At 46.1% G+C, this 25,412-nt stretch overlaps 1 protein-coding gene across 1 annotated transcript in view; it reads right to left on the minus strand.

Annotated features, from left to right (window-relative positions):
* The window catches only part of TTL (tubulin tyrosine ligase), a 321,260-nt gene that overhangs the window by 94,837 nt on the left and 201,011 nt on the right, over positions 1-25,412 (minus strand). Inside the window, exon 5 of the mRNA XM_069607789.1 lies at positions 7,280-7,549. Within this exon, the coding sequence (XP_069463890.1) occupies positions 7,280-7,549 (270 nt within the window). The remainder of the gene's footprint in view (positions 1-7,279; positions 7,550-25,412) is intronic.

Here is a 25,412-nt window from a genome sequence, read left to right on the forward strand (position 1 = left end):
AACAGGTTTGCTCGAGGCATTTATACAGCGGATGACATCAGCGCTTGGCGGATGCCGCCGAGGGACATTGACGCTGCAGCCTCGAGTGGAGCGCCCTCTGGAGGAGAAAGAAAACATTTCTAAAGCAGCAAAGCTGAAGGTAAGGATATATATATCTAAGATGAGGAATACGTGGGAGGACAATCCATTCGAAATCTTGCCTTCTCTCGTGACCCACAATGACCGGGTGACAAACTAAGGGGAGTTAGAAGTGGTGTTCAGCATCGGCCAGGTTGGGGTATTTGTTCGACATAGGACCGACTCATAACTAGGCAAATCTCTACTTTCTCGGATCAGGATTTGTGTCGCAGAAATATTGCAATGTTTTAGAATGTGTAATGGAGGAATCAGAAAATAATTATATATATATATATATATATATATATATATATATATATATATATATATATATATATATATATATATATAAGTTTTAGTACAGAGAAAGTAACGGCAAATAAAATAAAAGACTGTAAGGCCTCCACGTTTCCATGCTCATTATAGAACTGGAGATGCTACTTTGCCACAGTCTACAACCCCCACTTCTCCAACTTTCACTCTGCTTTGTGCATCATATGCTTTTTTGAAAAATTCCATTACTTTGTTCTCCCACTGTGGCTGCCAATTACTCTAATTTTCTTTGAATGGACTGTCCTTTAATTTGACACCTTTCTACAAAGCTAGGGATCATGAAATGAAAGCGCATTGGACAGATTTGAATTGCAAACCTTCCATCTGTCAAGGGATTTTGTACGATACAACACTGCTTTTCCCACAAGTCCTCCTCAATGTGCAACTTGAATGCGCATTTATTTTATTGGTATTCTTCTGTTGCCTGGCTGCTGTACATGTAAACCTGGGCACTTATTTATTTATATTGATTTATGCATCCACCACACGCAAACATATTAATTTCGGGATGCTTATAGATGACAAATTGAGAAAAGGTGAACATACATCAGGGTAACATAAATGCCCTAGTGGTAAACCTGACAGGGTACAAGCAGTCCATGACAGTCTTCAGCTATGCCTTGCTGGGTCCTTTGAGTGCCGTACATACTAACAGTGACTATGGAGCTTCAGGTGACTACAAAGGCTGCATGTTTGTAGGTCTGGAAAAGACCCGGTGCTAGGCTAATGTCGGGACTAGCTTGTCTTTTGGTTGTAGCCCCTGAGCTTCTATCCGGGGCTACAACCAAAAGACCCGGGGCTATAGGCCCCTCAGTCCCCCGTTAGCGACACCGGCTCTGGCTGAAACCTCAGTCCAGATTTCTTTTCCTTTTCAAATTTCCCTTTTTAGGGTCTTTTGAAATGCTTGAAGTTTTGTCCATGTAGTAGCTCAGGTGTAATTCTTTTCCAGATAAATGTCCCGAATTAAGTGATGCGTTATTAGCTATTCTTTCATCAAGGGTTCTGCTTAAAGTTTTATTTCTTGAGGAGGACTTCAGCATTCTGGGTGGGTTGTGGCGTTTGAACCATCGAAACAGATAGTTTAGTTTAGTTTAGTTTATTATTTGTATAGCGCGCCATACCCTGGAGTATCAGGGCGCAAACAGACAAGGATATGCTCAACTTAGTTACAGGTACGTAGAAATCAGATGAAGGTACAGAGATGCGCCGAGCTTGGTTACAGATATGCTCGGCTAATTGCAAGTACAGGAAGAGGCAGGAAGAGTAGACAGACATCAGCAATATTACAGCAAGCAGATATGAACAGGGAGAGATCAAGGACAGGGGAGCAAGGAGTTTGCTCCTGTTCGCGTAATATATAATTATATACAGTAATGTACAATGTGACAAGTGGAGTAGTTAGCTGTCGTTGGCTCTCAGCCACCTAGTCAGTTTTTGTCTAAATTTTGCGAAAGGCTGAGGTTCTCTAACGTCATGGGGGAGGGAATTCCATAACTGCGCAGCCTTGACCGAGAAGCTATTTCCTCCTATAGTGGCAAGTTTGAAACGCGGGACTTGGAGGCAGTTTGCGTTGGCTATTCTGGTAGGTCTGGAAGAAGTCCTTTTACGTAATCTATCCATGAGGTAAGGTGGAGCTTTGTTGTTGATACATTTGTGGGTGAGGGAAGCGATTTTGAGATGAATTTTGTCTGCGGTGGTGAGCCATTTGTGTTCTCTTCTTGTGGAGGAAATATGCTCGTTTCTATTATTCTTGAGTGCTGCTCTCAGAGCATTGTTCTGGAGCACTTGAATTTTGTGGATGGTCTGTTTATTAGCTCCAATGTAGAGCCAATTACAATAGTCTAATTTGGATAGTATCAAGGCTCTGGCTAGTGTAATGCAACTATCTGTGGAGAGGAATTGTTTGCTCGCTCTGATAAGTTTGCATGTATATGCTGTGGCAGAAGCTAGAGAGTTAACTTGTTTAGTAAAGTTCATGGTGGCGTCTAGGTAAAATCCTAAGGTTTTTACTTCATGAGCTACTTTTATGTTGTTCCCATCAATAATGAAGTTGTCGTAATCAGGGCTGAGTTTGGATATATAGGTAGTGGTGCCCAGGATGATAAGCTCAGTTTTATCATCGTTCAGGCATAGGCCGTGTGTGGCCATCCATGCCTGGACGATGCTATAGATCCTGTTCACTAGGGCCAGGTCCTTGGCGTAGTCTCCTGAGAGCGGGAGGAGGATCTGGGTATCGTCTGCGTAGTTAGTGTAAGCGATACCCAGTTGATCCATTTCATCAAAGAGAGGCTTTGTGAAGACATTATAGAGGGTGGGTGACACACAAGATCCTTGTGGAACACCGCATGTTATGGGGATTGGATCTGCTGAGGCTGATGGAGCGAAGACTCTCATGGTCCGATTACTCAGGAATGACTGGATCCAAATTATGGCCTCTTTTGAAAAGTGTGCTGCCGAGTCGAGGTGACTACAGAGGACTGTGTGGTCCACTAAGTCGAATGCCGCTGATAGGACCAGGAGGAGAAGTAGGGCCGCTTGGCCATTGTCTCTACAATCGTCTATTTGGGCCTTAAGGTCTATTAACGCTGTTTCGGTCCCATGTTGCGGGCGGAATCCTGATTGACGGGTTCCAAGTAGGTGGTTAGACTCTAGGAAGCTTTGAATTTGCAAGTAAGCCACTTTATCTAAAATTTTTAGAAGAAAGGGCACAGTCGTGATGGGCCTGAAGTTAGTCGGGATGGCAGGGTCAAGGGTTTGCTTCTTTAGTAGTGGCAGTACCCAGGACTCTTTTAGGTTGATCGGTACTGAACCTGAGGTAAAGGAAGAGTTGATTAGTTTGGTTATAAATGGCGACAGATCTCTCGCAGCATCCTTGATGAGTTGTGCTGGGCATTGGTCGCCTTTGCAGTTGGACGGTTTGAGTCCCAGGATGATCTTTTCTACCTCTATGGTCGATACCTTAGAGAAGCAGAATCGGGCTCCTAACTTGGGCAGTGGCGGTGGCGCTGAGCTCTGAGGGATGCGTGGTGTAAGTGATGCCTTCTTGATGGCAATTTTGGTTTGTAGGCTTGCTACTTTGTTTGTTAAAGCAAGTTGTATGCTAGAGCACCATTTTTTATCCTTGGTGCAGTTTTCTTGGGGTACAACGGGTGTTTCCAGTTCTTTCAGAATGCTGAACAGTTCTTTGACACTAGATTTTGAGTTGGATATTCTAGTATTGTAGGTTTCTTGTTTGGCTAATAGTATTTCTTTCTTGTATTGGGAGGAGGCTTTGGAGAGGTTGAGTTTATTTTTGACAGATGGGGAAAGTCTCCTAATAGTTTCGAGTTTTCTTTTGGCCAGCCTAAGATTTTTTAGGTGGGTCGTGAACCAAGAATTGAGGTGTTTTTTAGGTTTGCTATTTCTTAGTTTGAGCTGGGCTATGTGATCCAGGGCTGAGGACATGACTGCATTATAATGTTCGACTAACAGATTAGGGTCCATGCAGTCAGGTAGTGAGTTTAATTTAGGTATTATAACGGGCATCAGATTTTCCACTGTCATTAGTTTTTTATTTCTCGTTGGCAGAGGTGGGGCAAGTGAGGAGGGGGCAGTGACCCGGTGGGTTGTCACTGAGAATAATAGCAGGTGGTGGTCAGTCCAGAACTGCGGTACAGAATCCGTAATATTTACTTCGCAATTATGTTCTGCTATCCAATCAAGGATGCGACCTTTGTTGTGGGTGGGTAGTTCAACTTTTTGGGAGAATCCCAGCTCTTTCAAGGTCAGAGCAATCGCTGACGAATGGGTGTCCTTATTGTCATTATAGCCTAGATTAAAGTCTCCTAGCACTATTGTTTGGGATGTATTTTTTAGGTTATTGGACAGGGATGTCGAGATGTCCTCAGAGAAGGTTCCGATAGGACCTGGTGGTCTGTAGATGAGGATAATGTTTACGGTTTGGGAGTTGGCAATGGCTATTTTAGCCGTGAGGCATTCACAGGATTGCATATTGGTAGTAGTGATGATCCTCATGTCCAGGCTAGTTTTAGCTATGATTGCTAGACCTCCACCTCGGGAGGTAAGTCTGTCCGCACGTAGGATTGTATAGTTGTCTGGGACTGCTAGCGATAAGGCTGGGCCAGCCGCATCATGTAGCCAGGATTCTGAGATGGCCAAAAAGTCTAAGTTGTCTGTGGCAATGATGTCCGAGATCTCTGTGGCGTGTGCGACTAGCGACCTGGCGTTTATAAGTGCACCTTTGAGATATGGTTTATGGTCAGCTAAGTTAGGGCTGGTGGTGTTATGACTACCTTTAGTTATCTGTTTGGAGTTATTTAGTTTGGGTCTGTTGGGCTTAGGCTGTTTCCTAGTAGGTTCCGCAATACCCTTCAAGGGTAACTGTATTTTGTTTCGGGATTTTGATAGTTCAGCCTTCTTGGCTGGTAGCTCATGCAGTTTGGACAGGCGAGCACGTAGTCTAAGGTTTCTGTCTACAGTGTTGCATGGCCTTTGTAGGGTGGTGCTATCTGGATAGTGGGTCATTTTAAGTCCAGTATTGGGTTGTTGTGTGTTGAGCATGATCTGGCAGGTGCAATGGGTGGAATAGGACGTGGTGCGAAGACTCAGAGTGTTAACTTTGGTGCTTATTTTAGGTGGTTGTATTCCTAATGTGATAAGGACGGCGATATGCAATGGTAGCCAGGGTGACCTGTAGGCAAGACCCAGGGAGTACATGCTAAGTGACTGGATAATAGTCCGATAGGTGAAGTTTCAAATGGCAATTGAGGTGGCTAAGACTAGGCAGGCTAAATGCAACTATCAGCGCAAGGGCACAATGCAAGTCAGGTGTGGTCTATTAGCGACCAGGTGCACAATGCAGATCAAATATAGTCTATTGGCGACCATAAGGCACAGTACAGATCAGGTGTGGTCTATTAGTGACCATAGGGCAGAACAGGTGTGGTCTATTACCGACCATGGGGCACAATGCAGATCAAATGTGGTCTATTAGTGACCATAGGTACAATGTAAGTCAAATATGGCGACCATAGGGCACAATGCAAGACAAATGTGGTCTTATTAGCAAACATAGGGCACAATGCAGATCAAGTGTGGTCTATTAGCGACCAAGGTGCACAATGCAGATCAAGTGTAGTCTATTAGCGACCATAAGGCACAGTACAGATCAGGTGTGGTCTATTAGTGACCATAGGCAGAGCAGGTGTGGTCTATTACCGACCATGGGGCACAATGCAGATCAAATGTGGTCTATTAGTGACCATAGGGTACAGTGTAAGTCAAATATGGCGACCATAAGGCACAATGCAAGACAAATGTGGTCTTATTAGCGAACATAGGGCACAATGCAGATCAAGTGTGGTCTATTAGCGACCAAGGTGCACAATGCAGATCAAATGTAGTCTATTAGCGACCATAAGGCACAGTACAGATCAGGTGTGGTCTATTAGTGACCATAGGCAGAGCAGGTGTGGTCTATTACCGACCATGGGGCACAATGCAAGACAAATGTGGTCTATTAGCGACCAAGGTGCACAATGCAAGACAAATGTAGTCTATTAGCGACCATAGGGCACAATGTAAGTCAAATATGGCGACCATAAGGCACAGAACAGATCAGGTGTGGTCTATTAGCGACCAAGGGGCACAATCTAGAAGTTGAGATGCATGTACTGTTTCAACATGTGGCAATGGTAAACAGGCTGGATGCCGTATGCTAGAGAGGGCCCATATGGGTGCCCAAGCGCTCTAGGAAAGAGAAAATAAACAGGCAGGTGGCTGGAATCTGGAATACAACTAGGGGAGGCATATGGCCTACCTTGCGTCTGGCAAGGCTCGTAACCAACGCTCCTGAAACCTGCTGCTCCTGCAATGGGTTGCGGGATCTCCTACTCCTCCGGCCTTCAGTTGTGATGTTGGCATAGAGATCATACTGCAGGTGTGAGCACGGGCAGAGTAGTGTGCTCCAGCGTGCTAACAGGGGGCAAACAGGGGCCTTAATGTGGGCCTTCGGGTGAGGCCGCCGGCGTTACCGCCTGCCGGCGGATGCGGCCTATTCAAAAGGCTGCTAGTAGCTAGTAGCCTAGCAACGAGGCACCAGCCTCGATATGGCGCCGCGCTGCGCCCGGCATCATAGGGTCAGGCAGAGGAGGTCAGGCAAAGCGATGTTGTGGTCCCGTGCACAGAGCCTTGTGCAAAATCGGGTGTCTTCATGTAGGCAAGGGTGCTCAGGGGCATGGGAGCCTTACCATGGTGGATGGCTCTCCAGAGCGTCGTGGTGTGGCTGGATGCCGTGGGTGGGCATCGGCGTGGGTCGGCTCGCGCTCCGAATGCGAGCTGCTGTTTGCGGAGGGAGGAGGGGCTCCTGCCCTCTCCTCGAGGTAGCTGCCGGTGTGACTGACTTTCTTTCAGAAACTTTTAAGGGTGGAAAATAGTATTTTGAGGATAGTGTGCTTCTCAGTTTGTAGCCATTTCACTGATTTTAAGGCTGGAAAAATATGGTAATTCTTGTTACGACCAATAATTAGTCTTCTGCTTGATTGTGAACCACTTGCATTTGTTTCAGCAGATATTTAGACAGCCCCAGATACAGGGGTTACAGTAACTGATTTAGCCAGCACTAGTGCCTCTACTAGTTCGTTGTCGGGGATGGATCAACGGGTAGTTCTGCACATTCCACAAATACATTAAAACCAATGTGGTAGCACTGCCCGAAACTGCAGTATTATCCAGAGCTCAGAAGTATATAAAAGGCAATAACATGACCCTGTTTGAGTTAACATCACCATCCTGCCACTGTACAGAGCAGTTACCCACGGAAACACCTTACCTTATTATGTGTTTAATTTGCGATAAGATACTGTCTTCTAGTGTAAGGTTCATAGAACTCATCAGATACTGATTAAACTCGTCAAAGAACATTTCATTGCCCTCTTCATAGCGGCCAAAGTTCTTAGAATACTCCTTCTGGATGCAGTGATTGGTTAAATGGCAGGTCTTGTCCTCAAAGTCCGAGCTGCTGTAGGGCTCAGAAGCAGTGCGCAGCACGCCTTCTCTGTAGAGGTAGATGTTATACAGGTGGTCGACTAGAACCCAGCTCCTGTAGAGTGAAAGGAAAGGTAAAGGTAATTTTCTGGTATGGTCAAAGGAATTCTGCATTTCAGGACATTGTATCTCAGGCATGTGTACACAAAGCAGCAGCAAGGGTGAAATCTAAACATATGTATGTGGCCATTGTACTCTAGGTCAGCCAGTTACTACCATGACAAAATAGTGGCTACCGAATGCTGTGCAACACAGTTTTGACAGGAGATGGTCTAGCAGACAATGTGCTGTGAGATCAGAAGACTAGTCTCAATCCAGCCTTAGCTACTTGACCACAATATGTGGCCGCATCCATAAAATCATCTGAGGGGTACGAAGGAAAGCTTTAGAGGGAGACAAGGATGAATGTAGCTATGCTATATCAAGGAAATGTGTACACCGCAGCATGTTGCACTTGATGCTCCATTGGCTGCGAAATGCCAAAAAGTGGAGCCATTTGGAAAGGCAGAAGTGTGGCACCTATGTTGCAGCTCTGATACAATCAGCAAGCAAATGCCATCAACTCGAAGAATACTACTTCACAAGGACTTGGTTTACTTGTGCTCTGCGTGTCAGACAGATCACTTGAGGAGGCTGGGGTATTCTGGGAAGCATGACTCAAAGCATTGTGGCTTTAACTTCTCAATAAAACACTATAGATTACAAATCACTAGTCCTATCACCAAAGAAGGAAAAAGTAGCTCAAATGAATTATCATTTGGCAATCCATGGCAAGGCATGAAATAAACAGTGTTGCATAGCAATTTGCTATGCAATTCTGTAGGTTTGCCAATAAAATTGATACTTGTGTAGCAACTTGAGCTATTTCAGTTACCAAGTTCCATAAAAGTACTGCTTACCCCGAATTCCTCTCTAGCTGTCAAGGCTCTCGCCACCCTCTTCTCTGGTTCGATCCCCAGGTCCGCGCTTAGCAACCTCTGGATATTAAGCGCATTATAAATTACCCATCATATCATATCTGTTCACTGCAAGTTTAAAGCAGCTAATTGAGAGAGTATGCAATACTAATCATCGCCTTCACTCTTAAGTGCCAAATGCCTGTGTGGGAGTGCTAGGCAAGTATATCTTTTCTTTTTCAAACAATAAAAAAACAAAGGTAATCTGGATGATACTTTTATCCTCTTTGGCAAAGACATAGTACCTTTGGCAAAGACAAGCATGTGCAACTTTATTAAAAACAGTCATGCAATTCCATTCCTAACTATTTGAGTTGTTGGATAATGCAGAACTACAGTATTGCTTCTGTAAAACACTGCATTGTCTCCATGGTTTACAGTAAAGTTTAGGTTAGTGTATATGAATCTCATAGTGTGAACTTGATTTTTTTTCTGTTGGGTTAGATGCATCACACTGATGAGTGAACAGTTATGAAAATGTACATGATCACACGGCCAACCACTTTTAATGGCATATCTAGTTCTGTGACCTGCTAGTTGCATTTATCTGTGCAACTAGTGCTCAACGCATGAGCGGTTTTATACCAGTTACCCTGAAAGTGAGATGGCAGCAACTGGCAATATTCCACCTAGTTGGACCAGTTCTCTGCCTGCTACGCAATCTACTCTGCTTAGTCCCTTACTTTCTTTCCTCTTACATAATGAATGCACAAGGCTAACTACATGTTAATGCAAAAGAATGATCAATAATTCCATCCAGACTGTACATTGACACATCTACTGCAATGCCGCAAACTGTAGTTAACCCCCAGAACTCAAGTTGCTCTATGATTATTGTTGCATTATATATTAGCACATGCAGCAGAGAGCTGGCCAAACTGTTTTCAGAGCCTTTTTGTTAAATCTATTTATTTGTGTCCATTCATGCAGCTAATCTTTTACATTTTACAGACACTCAGCCAGAGCTCGCAAAGCCAACTCACCCACTCGCATAGTCCAGTAGATTTTATGAAGGGCGAGTACCATTTGCAGGGGATGTTGGAAAACTTTATGTTAAAAAAAACCTTTGTTTTTGTTGCAGTAAATGTCAAATAAGTTTCACTGTGCATACCTGGCTTCTGAGTGGCAGCAGTGTGCCAAAAATAAAGTGGGTTTGTGGGGACATGCAGAAAACACATTTACACTTTGTGTCACGCATTGCTATGAATCGTGTGTATTGCTTATAGGTCGAATAGGTAAACTAAATTACTTAATGTGCAGGTCTAGTGGAATTTTAAAGAATTTGCAAGGCCTGATTCGTCTCACTAATATCTTACTAAAGCAGTACCTACAATGCTGTGTTGATGCTTGTTTTATGTTTTGGATCCAAATAACGTCTGGTGAAAATAGAAGTACAATATTCCTAATCAAATGGATGCGTTTGCAAATAAAGAAAATGTAATGAGCAACCTCTGCTAATCAATTTTTGAAAACACATGTGTGCCTTTCATCAAGCATATCTAACTGAAGCCAACAAAAATACTAATAGGACGTCAAAGGTCTTTGGCAGACCAACTAGGAGGTGGAATCTTCTAGTTAATGTTTAAACTGCTGTAGTAAAACCTTTTGAAAAGGGAAGGCATGCCAAGAAGAAGCATATTTTAACCGTATTTTAAAGGCCAGTGGATCTAACTTGAGGAACGTGTGGCAATATTTGAGACAAAGGGAAATATTTGCATTACCAAGAATGTTAGTCCTGACCGGGACAATGTTCCAACTGCATGTGTTTGCCGGACCATAGTGCTGGAATCGTCTGCCACCTGTCACAAAACTAAGAAGGATCCACACATGACTGGCATGGTTTAGATTGTGCCAGATTTTATTAGAGGGATTGGTTTGTAGAGGGTAGAGTGACGACCACACTCCACTCACGTACACACTGTACTTGCGAATGCTGTCTCCGGCATTCTTTTACCACAGCTTTATTCCTGTGCTTGCAACTCGAGTGCCTTGCCCTTCTATACGCACGAGGCTCCACAAAATGAAAGACTCTTTCGGTCACCGAATGCACTATAGCTCTTTTGGTGCACACAACGATCAGCGATGCTCAGTTTCTAACCGTTATATTGTTTGAATCGCCGCCACTAATATTAAATGTTAAACCAGCTGAGAAACAAGTCCTGTCCTTTTTTAGTGGCCCATGCCCACATCCAATAGGCACGGTTACTTTGCACTCTAAATCATCAGATGCACCCCAGAGGTTGACACCACCTCCTGATTAATTCTGTTTTACATTTGTTTTACTTCGATCCTGGCATCTGACTTACGCAGACTGCTCCCCAGCCGCATTATTTAGCAACTGGTTAAATCAAGACCTCCAGGCATTTACTTACCTGGACATGGTAGGTTCACCCCTTTGCAGCTTTTTTCTCCATTATTGGGCATCACCTCTCTACCCTTAACAAACACAGTCCCCTTTAAACTCTAGGTGGACGCCCATCTCATCTAACAACGTCCCGACCACAACTAATTGTCCTGAAGACAGTTCGGTACACCATAGCAGCGCTGCTCCACTCTATACAGCCACTGCCTATTACCATCAATATACCGAACCAGAAACACCAACCAGTGTGTCGACAATGTTAACGTATTGTCATTTTAAGCAATACATGAAATAAAATGTCACTCTACCTACTAACTCACTAATATGCAGACCACAATGTGCTCCATTATGCATATTCCACATGCCACAGCACTTTTTTGTAAATATGTCTTTATGTTAGTTTAAATAAAACCTGTTTTTGACATTCCTGTATCTCACGGTGATCTCTCTTTGAGCTGGCAGTCACCTAGCTCCGCTGCAAGGTCTTGGTGACCCCGCGTCACGCCTATGTCTAGGGTAGCCTTTGACTCTATCCCTCTTGCATTGTACTTCCTAGCACTCTAGAGTCAGGCCCCCTTATAAAAAAAAAAAAAAGAGGGTTCCGCCCATATCTCTCACTTCACCCCTGGATGTCCATCCATCGGGCTGGGACCCTGTTGACTTCTAGTACTTGGGTGATAGCTTGCATCTCTGGATCTCCCTGTGCCAGGCTCGGAGTCTTCTTCTCTTTCATCCCTCCTTCGGGTTCACTACTGGCATCTCTTAATTTTGCTTTCACTTTTCTCAACCTTGGGGTAACAACTTTTCACCCTTGGATCCCCCTCTGCCGTGCTCCGACCCCTCTCGATTCTTAGCCTCCCTTCCTCAGGTTTACTGTGGCTCACCACCGGATGCCCTCTTCTGGGCGCTGAGCCCTCTTTACTTTCAATGTTCTCTTTTTACACAGTTCAAATGTTTGCAGGATTCACTTCCCTTTGTTTGACTGCTCTTCTAGATCAGAGTATTTCTATTGTATGGGGATTCTGTAGGACCACTTTGACCTATTTGGCTGGCCCTTCTACGGCCTTCAGGTAATTGTAGTTTCACTTCAGATGGGGGCATCAGCCAGAGTCTCTTGAGTTAGCACCCATGTGGTGCTGGTTACCCTCTGCAGCGGGTCTCCCCTTAACACTTTTACAGTTCATTCACAGTTCCTTGAACTTGGATCAAACTTGTCACTTTGAGATTCTCTTACTCAACACAGCCTGGGTTCTTGTAGATTCTCCCATCGACTCACCGGCGGTTATGAACTGCTTGGTCTTTTGGATTTTCTGGAGTCAAGGCCGGTACCACGGGCGCAGGAACTTCCCTTGCTCCTCTTTCTCGGCATAGGCTTACCCTGTGTGCTGTTAACATCTGCTGCAAAACACTTGTGCTACTGTTCGCGGTCTTAAGCTTTCTTCCTCAAAGGTTCCACGGTCCTGTGATGAAAAGAGCATGGTGACTTCTCTCCTGTCACCCTCTTGATTCCTGCCGCCGTTGTCGAGAGTTCGCTTGAACTGCCACGTCCGGTTAGCCGTCTCGCTGTGCTGTCTGGCGTCCTCGCCTTGCTCGTCCTGTGATTTTTTTACTCCACCTTTTATCCCTGTGGGTAAAGGAAAAGGCTGTAGGGTGTGTGGTTCAGGTTAATTGTCCGACTTTGCCTGATGCTGGGTTTGCGACATGTAAAGTAAACAGTTTTATTACCAGTCGTTCTCTGATGTGTCGTGTGAAAGTGCTCCTGTCGGGAAGGGGGGGTGCCAATGGTTATGAATGTCGTACGTGGTAGGATGGGGAAAAAATGTTGACGGAAGGGGGATACCACGTATTACCAGTCCGTGTCCCACTCCCCAAGGACCCCCCATCCAGGTGATCCTCCCTCACTGGTCCACCCCCAGGAACTGGATCCAATAGCGATGGCCAGATCCCCGGGGACTAGCTAGGGAGACACCTTCATGTTTCTCACACAACACCCCACCTCAAATGACTTCCCACATACTCGTAGCACATCTGTTTCGCCCATTCAACTCCTCTCCCCATATTCTCTCCTTGGACTGTCCCCTGACCGCCTTGCTCCCCCCACCTGAATATTCAATATTTTTCATTAATAACCAGGAAAAAAGTGACACAAATACACATGTTCGGAGGCTTAATGCCCATATATCTACATATAGGCTTGCAGATGTATGCAAAAGAAATATTGAAGGCTTTAACATTAATAGTAAATGCACATTTGTAATTCGCGACTGCTTCAAGGAAATTATAAAAGCGGTTAAGCTGCATTAGAACTCAAGCAGGATTGTTTTCCTAAATGCTCAGCTTAATCACAAAATCCTTTATTAACACAGATTATGTTCACAATGAATGCATTCGAAAGGTTTCCTTAAATGGTTTCACTGTTTATTTGCCAAATGAAAGCTTCATTCGAAGCAATGCCACTAGTATAATTAAGAAGCAATAAATAAGTGGTTTTATTATGGCCACAAAGATGCACTAAAGAGTTTGTTTAACATGTAAAGACTAATTGCCATGACATAATTACCGCAGTTTGTATACATAATTATGTAGGAACGTGCTTGAACCCTTATTTCTCCTTACACATAAAGGCCACACCATTTTTATTCCGCTCGGTTTTACAAAGTAACCTCAAGGCAAACTGTGTTACTTTGAAATTGGGCCCAACATAAATGAAAAAGAATAGAAATAGATACATTAACCGTCCAACACCAGGCACACAAAATAAAAAATGCTTTTTATAATAAAATAATGGGTGTTTCTTCTATGTTCTTTACAGAAAATGATTATGTGCTTACAATTAAATTCATTTGAATTCACGTATTTCTGGGTGGCTGTGTTAAAAAAAAGAATTCAATATATTATTTAAGCGCAAGGGGAAATACACTCGGATGCAGCAGCTATCTAGGCACATCGATTTGAGGAATGGCTTAGTAGGTACAGTCATATTGCCTTGTTTTGACATGCTGCTTCACTTTGCATTAAAAAAGGTTTAGCACACCAGATGGCATAACTATTTGGATGCCATTGTACAGTTGTGTTTTAATGTGATTAAGTATTCTTGTAACCTGTCAATTTTAGATTGTATAAATAATGAATTGTAAGGGAGAAGTTTCTTACCTGTAACTCCATTTCTCCAGCGTTGGTATCCTTCATAGATTCACATTCTGCAAATGTTCCCAGTCGCCAGGCTGGGAATCCCTGGTTACTTATAATTTAGTACTTTTCCTATGGAAAACTTGACACCCTGAGTGTCCCACCCATATCGTTGTGGGTGCTTTTAGTCACCACCAATAAGACGTCAAGTGTATAGCTCCGCCCCAGCAACTTCCCCTCAGATTTGAACCACTCATGCTGGAGGATAACCCCATCTAGAGGGTATTTGCCTGGAGGGGGAAGGCTGGAGGGCGCATTTGAATCTTTGAAAGATACCAACGCTGGAGAAATGGAGTTACAGGTAAGAAACTACTCCCTTCTCCAGCATTGGATCGATCATAGATTCACATGCTGTGAATAGATTTTATAGCAGTATACATGACTGGAGGAGAAAAACCAGGCAAACAGATTTGAACCCCTGCATTCTATGCCCATGCCAGAAGTATACATACATAACTACAACCCCAGAAGCTGCAGGGATTACCTTACTGGAACAGCTGTTGAAGGACTGCTCGTCCCATTTGCGTATCTTCCACATGCAGTTGCTGCAGGCAGTAGAGCCAAGTGAAGGTGTGGGTCACTGCCCATGTTGCTACCTGGCAAATGTCTTTGATGGGCACTCCAGACCAGAGAGCTGCCGAAGCTGCTGTGGCTCTTGTAGAATGTGCCCTGGCTGTAGTCTGCAGTGACCCGTTGGCCTTTGCGTGGCAGAAGGAAATTGTAAAGGATATCCACCTTCCAATACCCTGCTTCGTGAAAGCTTTCTCTTTGTTCCAGGGCCCGAAAGTGATAAAGAGCTGTCTAGTTTCTCTGAAGGATTTTGTCCAGTCCAGGTAATATTTCAACGCCCTTTTAACGCCCAGGGAGTGCAACGCTCGCTCCGCTGGGGAGCCGGCGTCCTGGAAGAAGGTAGGTAACTTGATTTTTCATTCTTGTGGAGTTCAGACAGCACTTTTGGGATAAAGTGGGGATTGGTGGAGAGGATTACTTTGTCCCTTGCAAAGTGGAGGTATGGAGGGTCCACCTACAATGCTTGTAGTTCTGAGACCCGCCTGGAGGATGTAAAAGCGACCAGGAAAGCCAACTTTCAGGTTACATACATAATGTGCATTGAAGAGAGAGGCTCAAAAGGGGGGGCTTCATGAGGCTGGCTACGACCAGGTTTAAGCTCCACACCAGTGGTGTCCTTTTCTTTGATGGAAAAGCGCGAACAAGCCCCTTCAGAAAATGCCTGAGCAGTCTGTCGCTGTAGAGAGGTGGTTTTCCTCTTTTTCTGGTGAACCTGGAAATTGCTGCAGATGTACCTTTATGGAGGAGATAGCAAGACCTTCCTTTCCTAGCATTAGAAAGTAAGGAAAAGCCTGTTGTGGTTGTATGGCCAGTGGTTGCAGGTTGGACTTCTGCAAACACCATGTGCAGAACCTTTTCCACTCTTGGGTGTACCAGCTGTTAGTGCAGGGGGCCCTAGCTGTCGCCAGTATGCGTTCACATTCCTCGGGGATGTTTAGGTGGCCGAATTCAACATCATCACAAGCCACGCTGTTAGCTTGAGGGAGCGTGAGTTTGTGATGCAGGATTGCAGCGTTGTTCTGCGACAGCAGATCAGCCTGTGCTCCCAGATGGATTGGGTTGTCCGCCGATAGCTGGAGGAGGTCCGAATACCAAGTTTGTCAGGGCCAGTATGGTGCCACAAGAACTATTTTTCCAAGGGTATCTCCAAATCATCTGGATTGTCTTCCTGATCAAAGGAATTGGAGTAAACGCATTTGCGAAGACGTCGGTCCATGGAAATGAAAACTTGTCTCCCCGCAAGCTTGGGTGCGGTGACCCGCTTGTCCATTTTTTGCATTGCTTGTTGGCTATTGTGGCGAAGAGGTCCACCGGTGGTTGGCCCCAAGCTGCAAAGATGTTGTGTATTTGGCTGCTGTGAAGCTGCCATTCGTCGGATTGTCTCATGTCCCTGCTGAGGGTGTCTGCCCGCTGGCTGTGTATCCGCGGCAGGTGGAATGCTTGCAGAGCAATGTTGTTGCTAATGGCCCAGTGCCAGATGGTCTGATCTTCCCGAGACAGGGTGCTTGATCTCGATTCTCCCTGCATGCGCAGGTAAAACCTATTGGTGCTACTGTCGGTGACGATCCGCACTACTGAGTTTTGAATCAGCAGAAGGAAAGATTTTAGGGCCCAATGGGCCGATCGCAGCTCCAGGACATTTATGTGTATGGTCGATTTTTCGGTAGCTCCCCACCTCACCAAGGAGACATAGGTCACGATCTTGGGTTGGTGGGGGGCAAGGGTGGAGGGGGGGGTCGGTTCTAACAGTGGCATCCCCTTTGAGATGTTGATGTGCACTGTCCAACATAGCAGTGATCTTGAGAGCGCGGGAGTTCTGGTGATTTTGTCTCCCCAGGAACCTTGGGTTTGTGACAATCTGGTTGCCAGGAACTGCTGCGCCGGTTGCATGTATAGTCTGCAATTGGGTATCAGCGGAATGCAGGACAGCATGGTTCCTAGCAGTGCCATGTATTTGCGCATTGGGAGTTGTTTGGGGGAAATGAGCGTGCCAGAGCCATCCACTTGCACACTGTGTCGGCAGAGGGTTTGACTGGACTTTGGTGCACATTTTTCCACAGCACAGACTTTTGGATGGCACCACGCAGGATTTGGTGTAGATGATCGTAAATCCAAACTGTTGGGAGTAGAGTTTCCGTCTGCGTCAGTCAAGCTGCGGTTTCCTGGAGTGTTGGGGTCCTGACCAACCAGTTGTCTAGGTATGGGTAGTCGTGGTGACCCTGCTTTCTGAGTCAAGCTGCCACTGTAGCTAGGCATTTGGTGAAAGTCCTGGGGGCTGATTTGAGGCCGAACGGGAGGGCTCGGAATTGGAAATGCATATCCCCGACTTTGAACCAGAGGTACTGTCGGTGCCTGGGCTGTAGTGGGATGAGAAAGTAGGCGTCTTAGATATTCGTGCTGCTGCACCGCCTTTATGACGTCTTGTAGCGTGAACATTTTGAATATTAGTTTCTTGATTTTTTGGTTTAATTTCCTTAAGTCCCGGATCGGCTGCCACTTTCCTTCCAGCTTTTTTACTAGGAAGTATCTTGAGTATACTCCTTTTCCTACGAAATATAGGGGAACCCTTTCTATAACTCTTTTGGCTAACATTTAACGCACCTCTTGTTGAAGGACCCGTTGGTTTTTTTTTGCACCTGAATTCCAACAGAGGGCAGTGTTGGATGGCATCTGGCACCTATCGTCTTTCATTATTGATCGCCACCTGTCGATGTGAAGCGCCACATTTCCTCCCACTGGTGCGTCTTTGGAGGCAGTAATTTCTGGGACTCGTTCTGCCTACCTCTCTGCGAGGTGGCCCTGGGAGTAGTAGCCAGATCTTGTGTACCCTTTGGAGACCTTTGCTCTTGTAAGGCAGTCAGTAATTGCGAGGTATCCCAGTCCACCTTCATGGCCTTGAGAGCCTTGTGATTTTATCACCAAAAACGTTTTCGCCCTCGAATGGCATCTCCACGACCTTATGTTACACCTCCTGCCTGAAGTCGGTGCAGTGTAGCCAATGACCTTATGTTACACCTCCTGCCTGAAGTCAGTGCAGCGTAGCCAACCTTGCCTTCTCAGGACCACCCCATTACCAATTTGTTGGAACCCAGTCTCTGCGAGTTCCACTGCAATATGTATACTATGGTTGGAGGCCTCCTCACCCTCGTGTTCAATTGTCATGGCCTCCTTCCGTTGCTGTTCAGGCAAATGCTCGAGAATGGGAGACAGCTGGTGCCACATTTCGCGTTCATAGCGGGCCACTATGGCTAGGGCATTGGCAGCTTTAACTTGTTGCCCCGATGGGGAGTACCTTTTTGACGAAAGCATCTATTTTCCTGCCCTTGTTGTCCAGGGGCGTGGCACATTTGTGCTGCGAACGCGCTTTGCGACTAGCTGTCACTGCCACTACTGACTCCGGGGAGGGCTGCGAGGTTAGACATTTCTGGGTCGTGTCTGGTGCTTTGAACTTTTTGGCAAGCCTTCATTTTACTGCAGGTTCAGTGAAAGGGTGTTTCACACAGCTTTTCAGCCTTTTCCCATATGATAGGAAAGCAGTCTTTCTTTTCTTCCATTGGCGTTAACCCAAATTTTGGGCACGCCTTTGAGACCATGGCAAGGAAAGCACCCATCTTGTCTGGTGGGGAAGGCTGTCCGTCTCTTGGTCTGCATCATCTGTATCCCAGGTGTCATCTTGGTGGAAGAGTCTGTCCCCTGGCCCGGTGTCCTGGCCTGTGAACCCTAGCTCCCCTTCTTGTTCGCCTACTAGCGGACTACTCCTACATGGAGGAGGTGGTCTGGGTGGGGACTGCGACCTGAGTGGATGTTTGGCGTGGTCTCAGAATGAGTGCCCCGGTCTCTTCCTTCAACCATTTGGGCTTATTGAATTGGCACTGTTTGGGCCCCTCTGCATTGAGGGATAACCTGAGGTTGAGGCGGTGGCAGCCTCAACCTCACAGTTACCCCAATAAACCTTACATAATTGACAGCACTTGCAGGGATAGCAGAGACTGCAGGTTTATTAGTGGGTACGTTGGTGTCATCCCTCCTGTTCCCGAGGGTGTAGAAGGAACACAGATGGGTATGGCTTGCTGTCTTACTGGTGTTCTTTCCCCTCTTAATTAGGGGCGACTGGAAAGTCTGTTCTGTGAGCGAGATTGGATTACTTGAATCTGTGACTCCTGGGAACTCCTCCACATGAGGCTCGGAAATCTGACGTTCTCATGTTGCAGAATTTCAACAGGCATGATTTCTGTGTATTTTATGGGCGATACACCTAGAGGGAGTGGCCCTGGTTCTGTTGGTTCTTCTGTTGAGCTTATTAGTATCCCTTTAGAACAGGAGGGCATGCTTTCTCCCTGCAGCTGTGAGATAGGCTGCTGAGCATTCTGTGTGGCTGGAACCGTGGAAAAATAACATTGACAGGTGTGTGTGTGTACTTTTTTAGAGTACTCGCCTGATGTCTTCTGGCTGCTTGGTGATTTTCTTTTTGCTTTGTCGATGCGTGATGTCCTGATTTCATCGACAAAGGGTGTGCAGTCAACAAATCTTATTCGGAAGAGGATCCATGTCCCTCTCTGGGAGAATGGGACCGACGACAAGCAGTGTTTTCTTTTCGTTGACAAAGGAGTCTTTGTGGACAATTTGTCCTTCTGCTTGCTTTTCTTCTGTGAGGTTGTTCTTGATGATGAATGGGAGGTCAACGTTGTTACTTGACGTGAGCCCTTGCTTGTACGAGACTTGGACGGCGATGGTCCAGTTTTGATCATCGTCGCCGGATTTTACGACGACTGTTTATTCGAGGACCTCAAGCCTTCGTGGCTTACCAGCTTCTTCTGAAAAGGAGACCAGGGTTGCTGTAGCAGGATTTGGCACTCCTGCAGTGAACCTGCAGCGGTAGGTCAGTGTCCTGCTTGATACTTTTGGGCTTGCTGCCTCTGCCTTGTGGTTCCTTTACTTCTTGCGGCTCTCATTTGCCGGCTGCATATTTCCCTGAACGCCAGTGGTGTGGAGGCTGCTTTCCGATGTAGCCACACACAAAGAAGCCTTCCTTCCTGCTCTGGCAATCCTGCGGCTTACTGGATTCTGTAGTCTGCCTCCCTTGGTTCCACTCATGAGCCGTTTGGCTCCACAGACCTCGCTCACACTCTGCAGTCCCTCTGTCAACTCTGATCAGACAGGAGTCTCAGGGCAGGCTCCCCATATCAGCTGATCTCCTGGTTTAAATGCTCCGCCTGACAAAATGCACTTGCAACAACTAGAGGACAGCGGGTGTTCCCTGCCTTTCGTGATCTTCATTACTCGGCTCCTCTTCCTCGTGGGCAGTACTTTCAGCATTAGAAAAAGGGAAATCAGTTTGTGTTATTTTATAGGTTGAGTATGAGGAAGTATATTTAGTTGTATTAGATTAAATTTGGCAATCTATATGCAGAATTGGAAAAATGGTCCCTAGTACTTCTAAATGACAAGTTAGGTTTTACATAACTCCCTGTCTCTTCCTGGTCTTAGTGGGCCGCCTATTCTCCTTAGTGGGAGTTTGGAGATTAGACACACAAACCTTACATGGAGGGGGTAAATTAGAGTAATAACATGCCATTAAGGCATGGGGAACTGGGGAGGCACCCTTTAAAGAAAACAAAATATGTGATTTCCTCCAATGATGTCATCAGGTCTCCCTGAGAGCTACCTCCCCTTAGGCGGTCCTCCCTCATATAGCCGCACCTGGGTCAGGATCAGGTAGTGGCTGCCATCCCCAGCCCACATAAGGGGGGGGGGGTTCACCTAGGGAAAGAAGGCATGACATTCTTGGATTCATAACAATATACATGTGGAAAAGCATTGTAGATTTCTCAGAAAAGAAGTGACTTAATTGTAATTGGTTATTTATAACACGCTTAATACCCAGAGGTTTCTAAGCGCAGACCCAGGGATCGAACCTGTGTTATTCCGCATCGTCTTACTTCCAAAGGAAGCACGTTGTCCCTGAGCTATCCTCCCAAGACAAAACGACAGTCATTCAAGAAACTAGCTTTAAATTAACAGACCATAAATTCAAAAGTATTTTGGGCCAAGACTGACAAGACTAACGTTATCAGAACCTGGACATATCTGGCACATAAGGTAACGTGATCATAATTTAGGCCTTCAGTAAGAAGATGGCTAATGAAATGGATTATAGTGAAGGATGATGAAACTTCCAATCCCCGTTGAGACAAGCTATCGGGAAGCAGAAGAAGACATTTGTGAGGAAACTCCGCCAGCAGCAGAAAATCCAAAGACCAACAACTTTTACGTAGCCATGATCAGGAAGCAAGTGTGAATGAACAGAGGTGAAGGATGAGTGAGGGATTGTAGATGAGGGAGAACCTTCCTCACTATGTTATTGAAGTAGAACCTCCATGACAAAAAGGTAATAAAAGTGCAGATGCTCAAATACTGTGTTTCAATGCTTCTGTGTCAAGAGTCTGGTGGCAGACTCTGGCGATGCCACTGGATAGTAGAGACTGCATAAAAGTTGCAACCATTTTGAGCTGGAGCACAAGAAGATCTGATAAACAGAAAAGCTGTAAGTAAGAGTCTTTACTATGAATAACTAAGCTTGATTCCCTCAATGTCCTTCATGGTACAACTTGTCAGTTCCATCAGGCTCAATGATCATGGATCTAGGGTCAGAATCACATGCAGGTGTTGAGGGCCACTAGAAGCACACGGTTTGATGGGAGCGCTGCTTGCTGATAGCACTAAAAATAACACTGTACCATTCAGCTAAGGTAGCTTAAATCACACTTGTAGTCATAGGAACCTCATCAATTAATCCTGATCTAGGTTTGGGTGCCCGTGGTACGGATACCAAAATTTACTCTGGAGAATCCATGGAAGTCATTGTGGGAAAACGGGGTAGAGCATGATGACATCACGTTACAGCGTGAGGTGATGTCATCACGCTGGACATTTGTTAGCATAGCATGTATTTTTGTGGATCGGCTAGCTATTTAAAGCAAAATACATTTTGTCGAAGAGATTTTGCAAAATAGCAAAAATAGCATGGCAGCTATAAAGGTTGAAGAAGAAAGAACGGGATTCTGAAGGTAAGACAGTTATGGAAAATCTTGAAGAAAGATAACATGCATTACTCACCGGAATAGCATTTCTGATGATTGTATCTGCTTAGATTCACATGCTGTGCATATAGTCCGACATCTAGTGGTAATTGCAGAGTATTGCATCTTTCTTTCAAAGATCGAAAGGGGACGCGACATGGGCGTGACTAACATTATCCCTAACTTGACGTGTACTGTACCCAAAATCCCTCAGCATCGAGGTCCCTCTGGTTGTGTTTTTTCTGCCGTTAGGAAGCCTTATAGTCAGCGTGAGCAAGTACAAAAGAGAGAAGGTGCAAGAGGTCTATGTTTCTTCTACTCCACGAGGGGAGGAAGGGTGGGCGCATGTGAATCTAAGCAGATACAATCATCAGAAATGCTATTACGGTGAGTAATGCATGTCTTCTGATGCTTGTGAATCTGCTTAGAATCACATGCTGTGCATAGACTAGCAAGCAGTGCCCAGAAATGGTGGTGGGTTGTGCGAAGGAACAGTGGCAAAGAGATGTCTTAGCACCGCTTGTGCCATCTGAGAATCAGACCTAGAGTGTGTATCTAGGCAATAGGGTTGTGTAAAGGTGCGTACATAACTCCAGGTTGCTGCTTTAGAAATGGACTCAAGAGGAACATTTGCAATGAATGCTACGGTAGCCCCTCTGCCCTGAGTAGACTGTGCTCTAGGCATGAAGGGCAGATCTCTCTTGGCAAGAGTGTAGCACAGTGTGATGCAGTTTACGATTCACTTTGAAATAGCTGATTTACAGACAGGGTCAGCTTCTCAACCAGCTGCCACTGAAACGAAAATGGGTTTGTTTTTCTTAGCGGCTTTGTCTTTTCCAGATAATAGATCACTGCTCTCCTCACATTTAGTGTGTGGGGGCTTCTTTATGCCACTTTAGTGGGGTTCTGGAAAAACGTGGGCAATTCTATGGACTGGTTTATATGGAACTTTGAAATACATTTAGGCGCAAATCGTGGGCGAGTGCGCAGGACCACCTTACCTTTGTGAATCGTGAGGATTGGGGCTTGAACTGAAAGGGCCTGCAGTTCACCAACTCGCTTTATCGAGGTGATCGCCACCAGGAAAGCGGTCTTGTAGGGGAGTGCTTTAAGGCTAGCAGTGTGCACTGGTTCAAAGGGAGGCCTCATTAGTCTGGTAAGTACAACGTTCAGGTCTCACCCGGGAGCTGGGATGGAAATAGGGAGATGAAGCCTTTTTACCCCTTCCATAAATGCTTTAATTAGTGGAATTGTCTACCACAAAACTTTATTCTGGGACGTGGTGTACGCTGAAAGTGCAGCTAATTGGACCTTCAGGGAATTGAAAACCAGACCTGAATCTAACAGGTGGGTTTGATACAGGACAATATGCCTTGGTGTGCATTCAATAGGATTGATGCTTTTGCCATTACACCAGATGACAAAGCATTTCAGTTTGCTGGAGTAGCAATGCCTGGTGTTAGGTTTCCGTGCTTCCCTGAGTATGTCCATACATCTATTAGGGAGTTGAAGGTTCCCGAACTCTATGACCTCAGGAGCCAGGCTGCTAAGTTGAGAGTTTGAGGGCATGGATGTAGTGTCTCCCCCCCTGGTCTTGCAACAGCATGTTCTAAGTGCATGGCAGCTTCCTGGGAGGGGAGACTGGCATTGCCATGAGATGGGAGAACCAAGGTTGGCAGGCCCACCAGAATCATCCTGACTGGCTATTGGTGCATCTTGTGCCCTATCCTGTTGAGCAGTGGAATCGGGGGAAAAGCGTAGACAAATTTCCCTGACCATGTTATCCAGAGACCATTCCCCTTGGAGCGGTTGCGACGGTACCTGGAGACGTAATCTCGGCATTGTGCGTTCTCCAGGGTTGCGAACAAGTCGATCTCTGGGAAGCCCCAGTCTGTGAAGACATGGAGTACACTGTCCTTGTGTAGTCGCCACTTGTGCTCTACGGGTAGGGGGAGGTCTCTGCTGAGTATGTCTGCCAGAAGACTGAGTTCCCCTGGAACGTGTTGCGACAGGAGGAACATCTTTTGTTTGAGAGCACATTTCCATATGTTCTGGGACAGTTTGGACAGCCCTAGAGAGCAAGTGCCCCCTTGTGTTTAAGTAATACATGGCTGTAGTACTGTCAGTGAGGACTAGAACCATCTTCCCCTGGAGGCGAGTTTGTAAAGCCTTCAGGGCCTTGAAGACTGCTAGCAGTTCCAACAAGTTTATGTGGTTGGATGCTACTGCTGGGGACCACACTCCGTGTGCCGTCTGATAAAAGGAGGTGAGGGCCCCCACCCCCCGTCAGAGATGAGTCTGTGGTGAGAGTGGCTTCTCTTGCAGGGGTGGTGAAGGTCTTCCCTTGCAGGAGGTTCCCTTGACCACCACTGCAGAGACTGAACGAGAGCTGCCGAGACAACCATTAGATCATCCCATTGTCTGCTGTCCTGACACCATTGGCTCGAGAGCCACTCTTGCATGGGGCGCATGCACAGGGGTGCGTGTGGAACTAGGTTGATGCAGGAGGCCATCATCCCTAACAGTTGCTTGACTTTGCGTACGGTCACCTCGTTATTGGCTACATAGTGAGGGATCTGGAACAGTAGGTTTTTAACCCCCTCGGAGGGAAAGACGAGGCAGTTCTTGGTCCGAATTAGAGCCCCAAAAACAGTTTGACTTAGCTGAGGTCTAGACTGGACTTTCTCGTTGATCGAGAACCCTGGGCTGAAGAGGAGATCTACTGTCTTCTGGGTATTTGTTAGGCATGTTCCGTACGAATTCCTTGTTATTAGCCAGTCGTCGAGGTAAGGATAGACTGGGATAAACTGCCTGCGCAGGTGAGCAGCTACTACCGCCAGTACTGTCGTGAACACCCGTGGAGCTGAGGCAATGCCGAAGGGAAGAACCTTGAACTGATATCGGGTGTCCTCTATCATGAACCTTAGGTACTTTCTGTGCGCTAGCAACACTGAAATATGAAGGTATACATCTTTCATATCCAATATGGCCATGTAATCCCCCTGCAGCAGCAGTGGGATTACCTCCTGCAATGTTGTCATTCTGAATTTTTGCGGCTGGACATATTTGTTTGATGGACGCAGGTGTAGCACAGGGCGCATGGTGAGATCCTTTTTGGGTACAAGAAAGTACACTGAATAAATACCCTTGTTTACCTGGTTAATGGTGATGACTTCCACGGTGCCCTTTTCCAGAAGGATCTGCACCTCTTCCAGCAGGATTTGCAGGTGTGCTGGGGATAGGCGTATGCTCTTCGGTGGGTGGTATTGAGATGGCTGGTGGAACTCGATGCAGTAACCGTGGGTGACGGTCTTTAACACCCATGGTCTGATGTGATCACCTCCCTGTGCGTGAATGAATGAATAAGCGCACCCTGACCGCGGAGGCATGGGAGAGGACCCGAACGATGAGTCACTGAGGTGGAGGCCGGGGAGCCTCTTGGAGTAAAGTTCCTGCCTCTACCCTTGCCTCTATGCTGATACTGGCTGTTACCAGATGAGCCTTGGCCGGAGGACCATGGCGTACCTCCAGAGCCATATTGACCATGGGAAGAATGGGATAAAGATTGACCATGAACGGAACAGCGAGAATTGGAGCCTCCTCGCTGGTGGAAGGGCTTGGCCATGATCTGGCTGAGCGATTTCAGCCCTGTATGCTTTTTCTTAGCAGTCTGCAGGGCGTCATCGACAGCCTTGCCAAACAAGTTGGAGTCTTCGACAGGTTTGTTAATCAGAGAGGCCTGAGTCTCTGGTTTGAAGCCTG

This window comes from Ambystoma mexicanum, chromosome 4q (genome assembly GCF_040938575.1).
Source record: "Ambystoma mexicanum isolate Mex_15411 chromosome 4q, UKY_AmexF1_1, whole genome shotgun sequence".
Classification (NCBI taxonomy): domain Eukaryota; kingdom Metazoa; phylum Chordata; class Amphibia; order Caudata; family Ambystomatidae; genus Ambystoma; species Ambystoma mexicanum.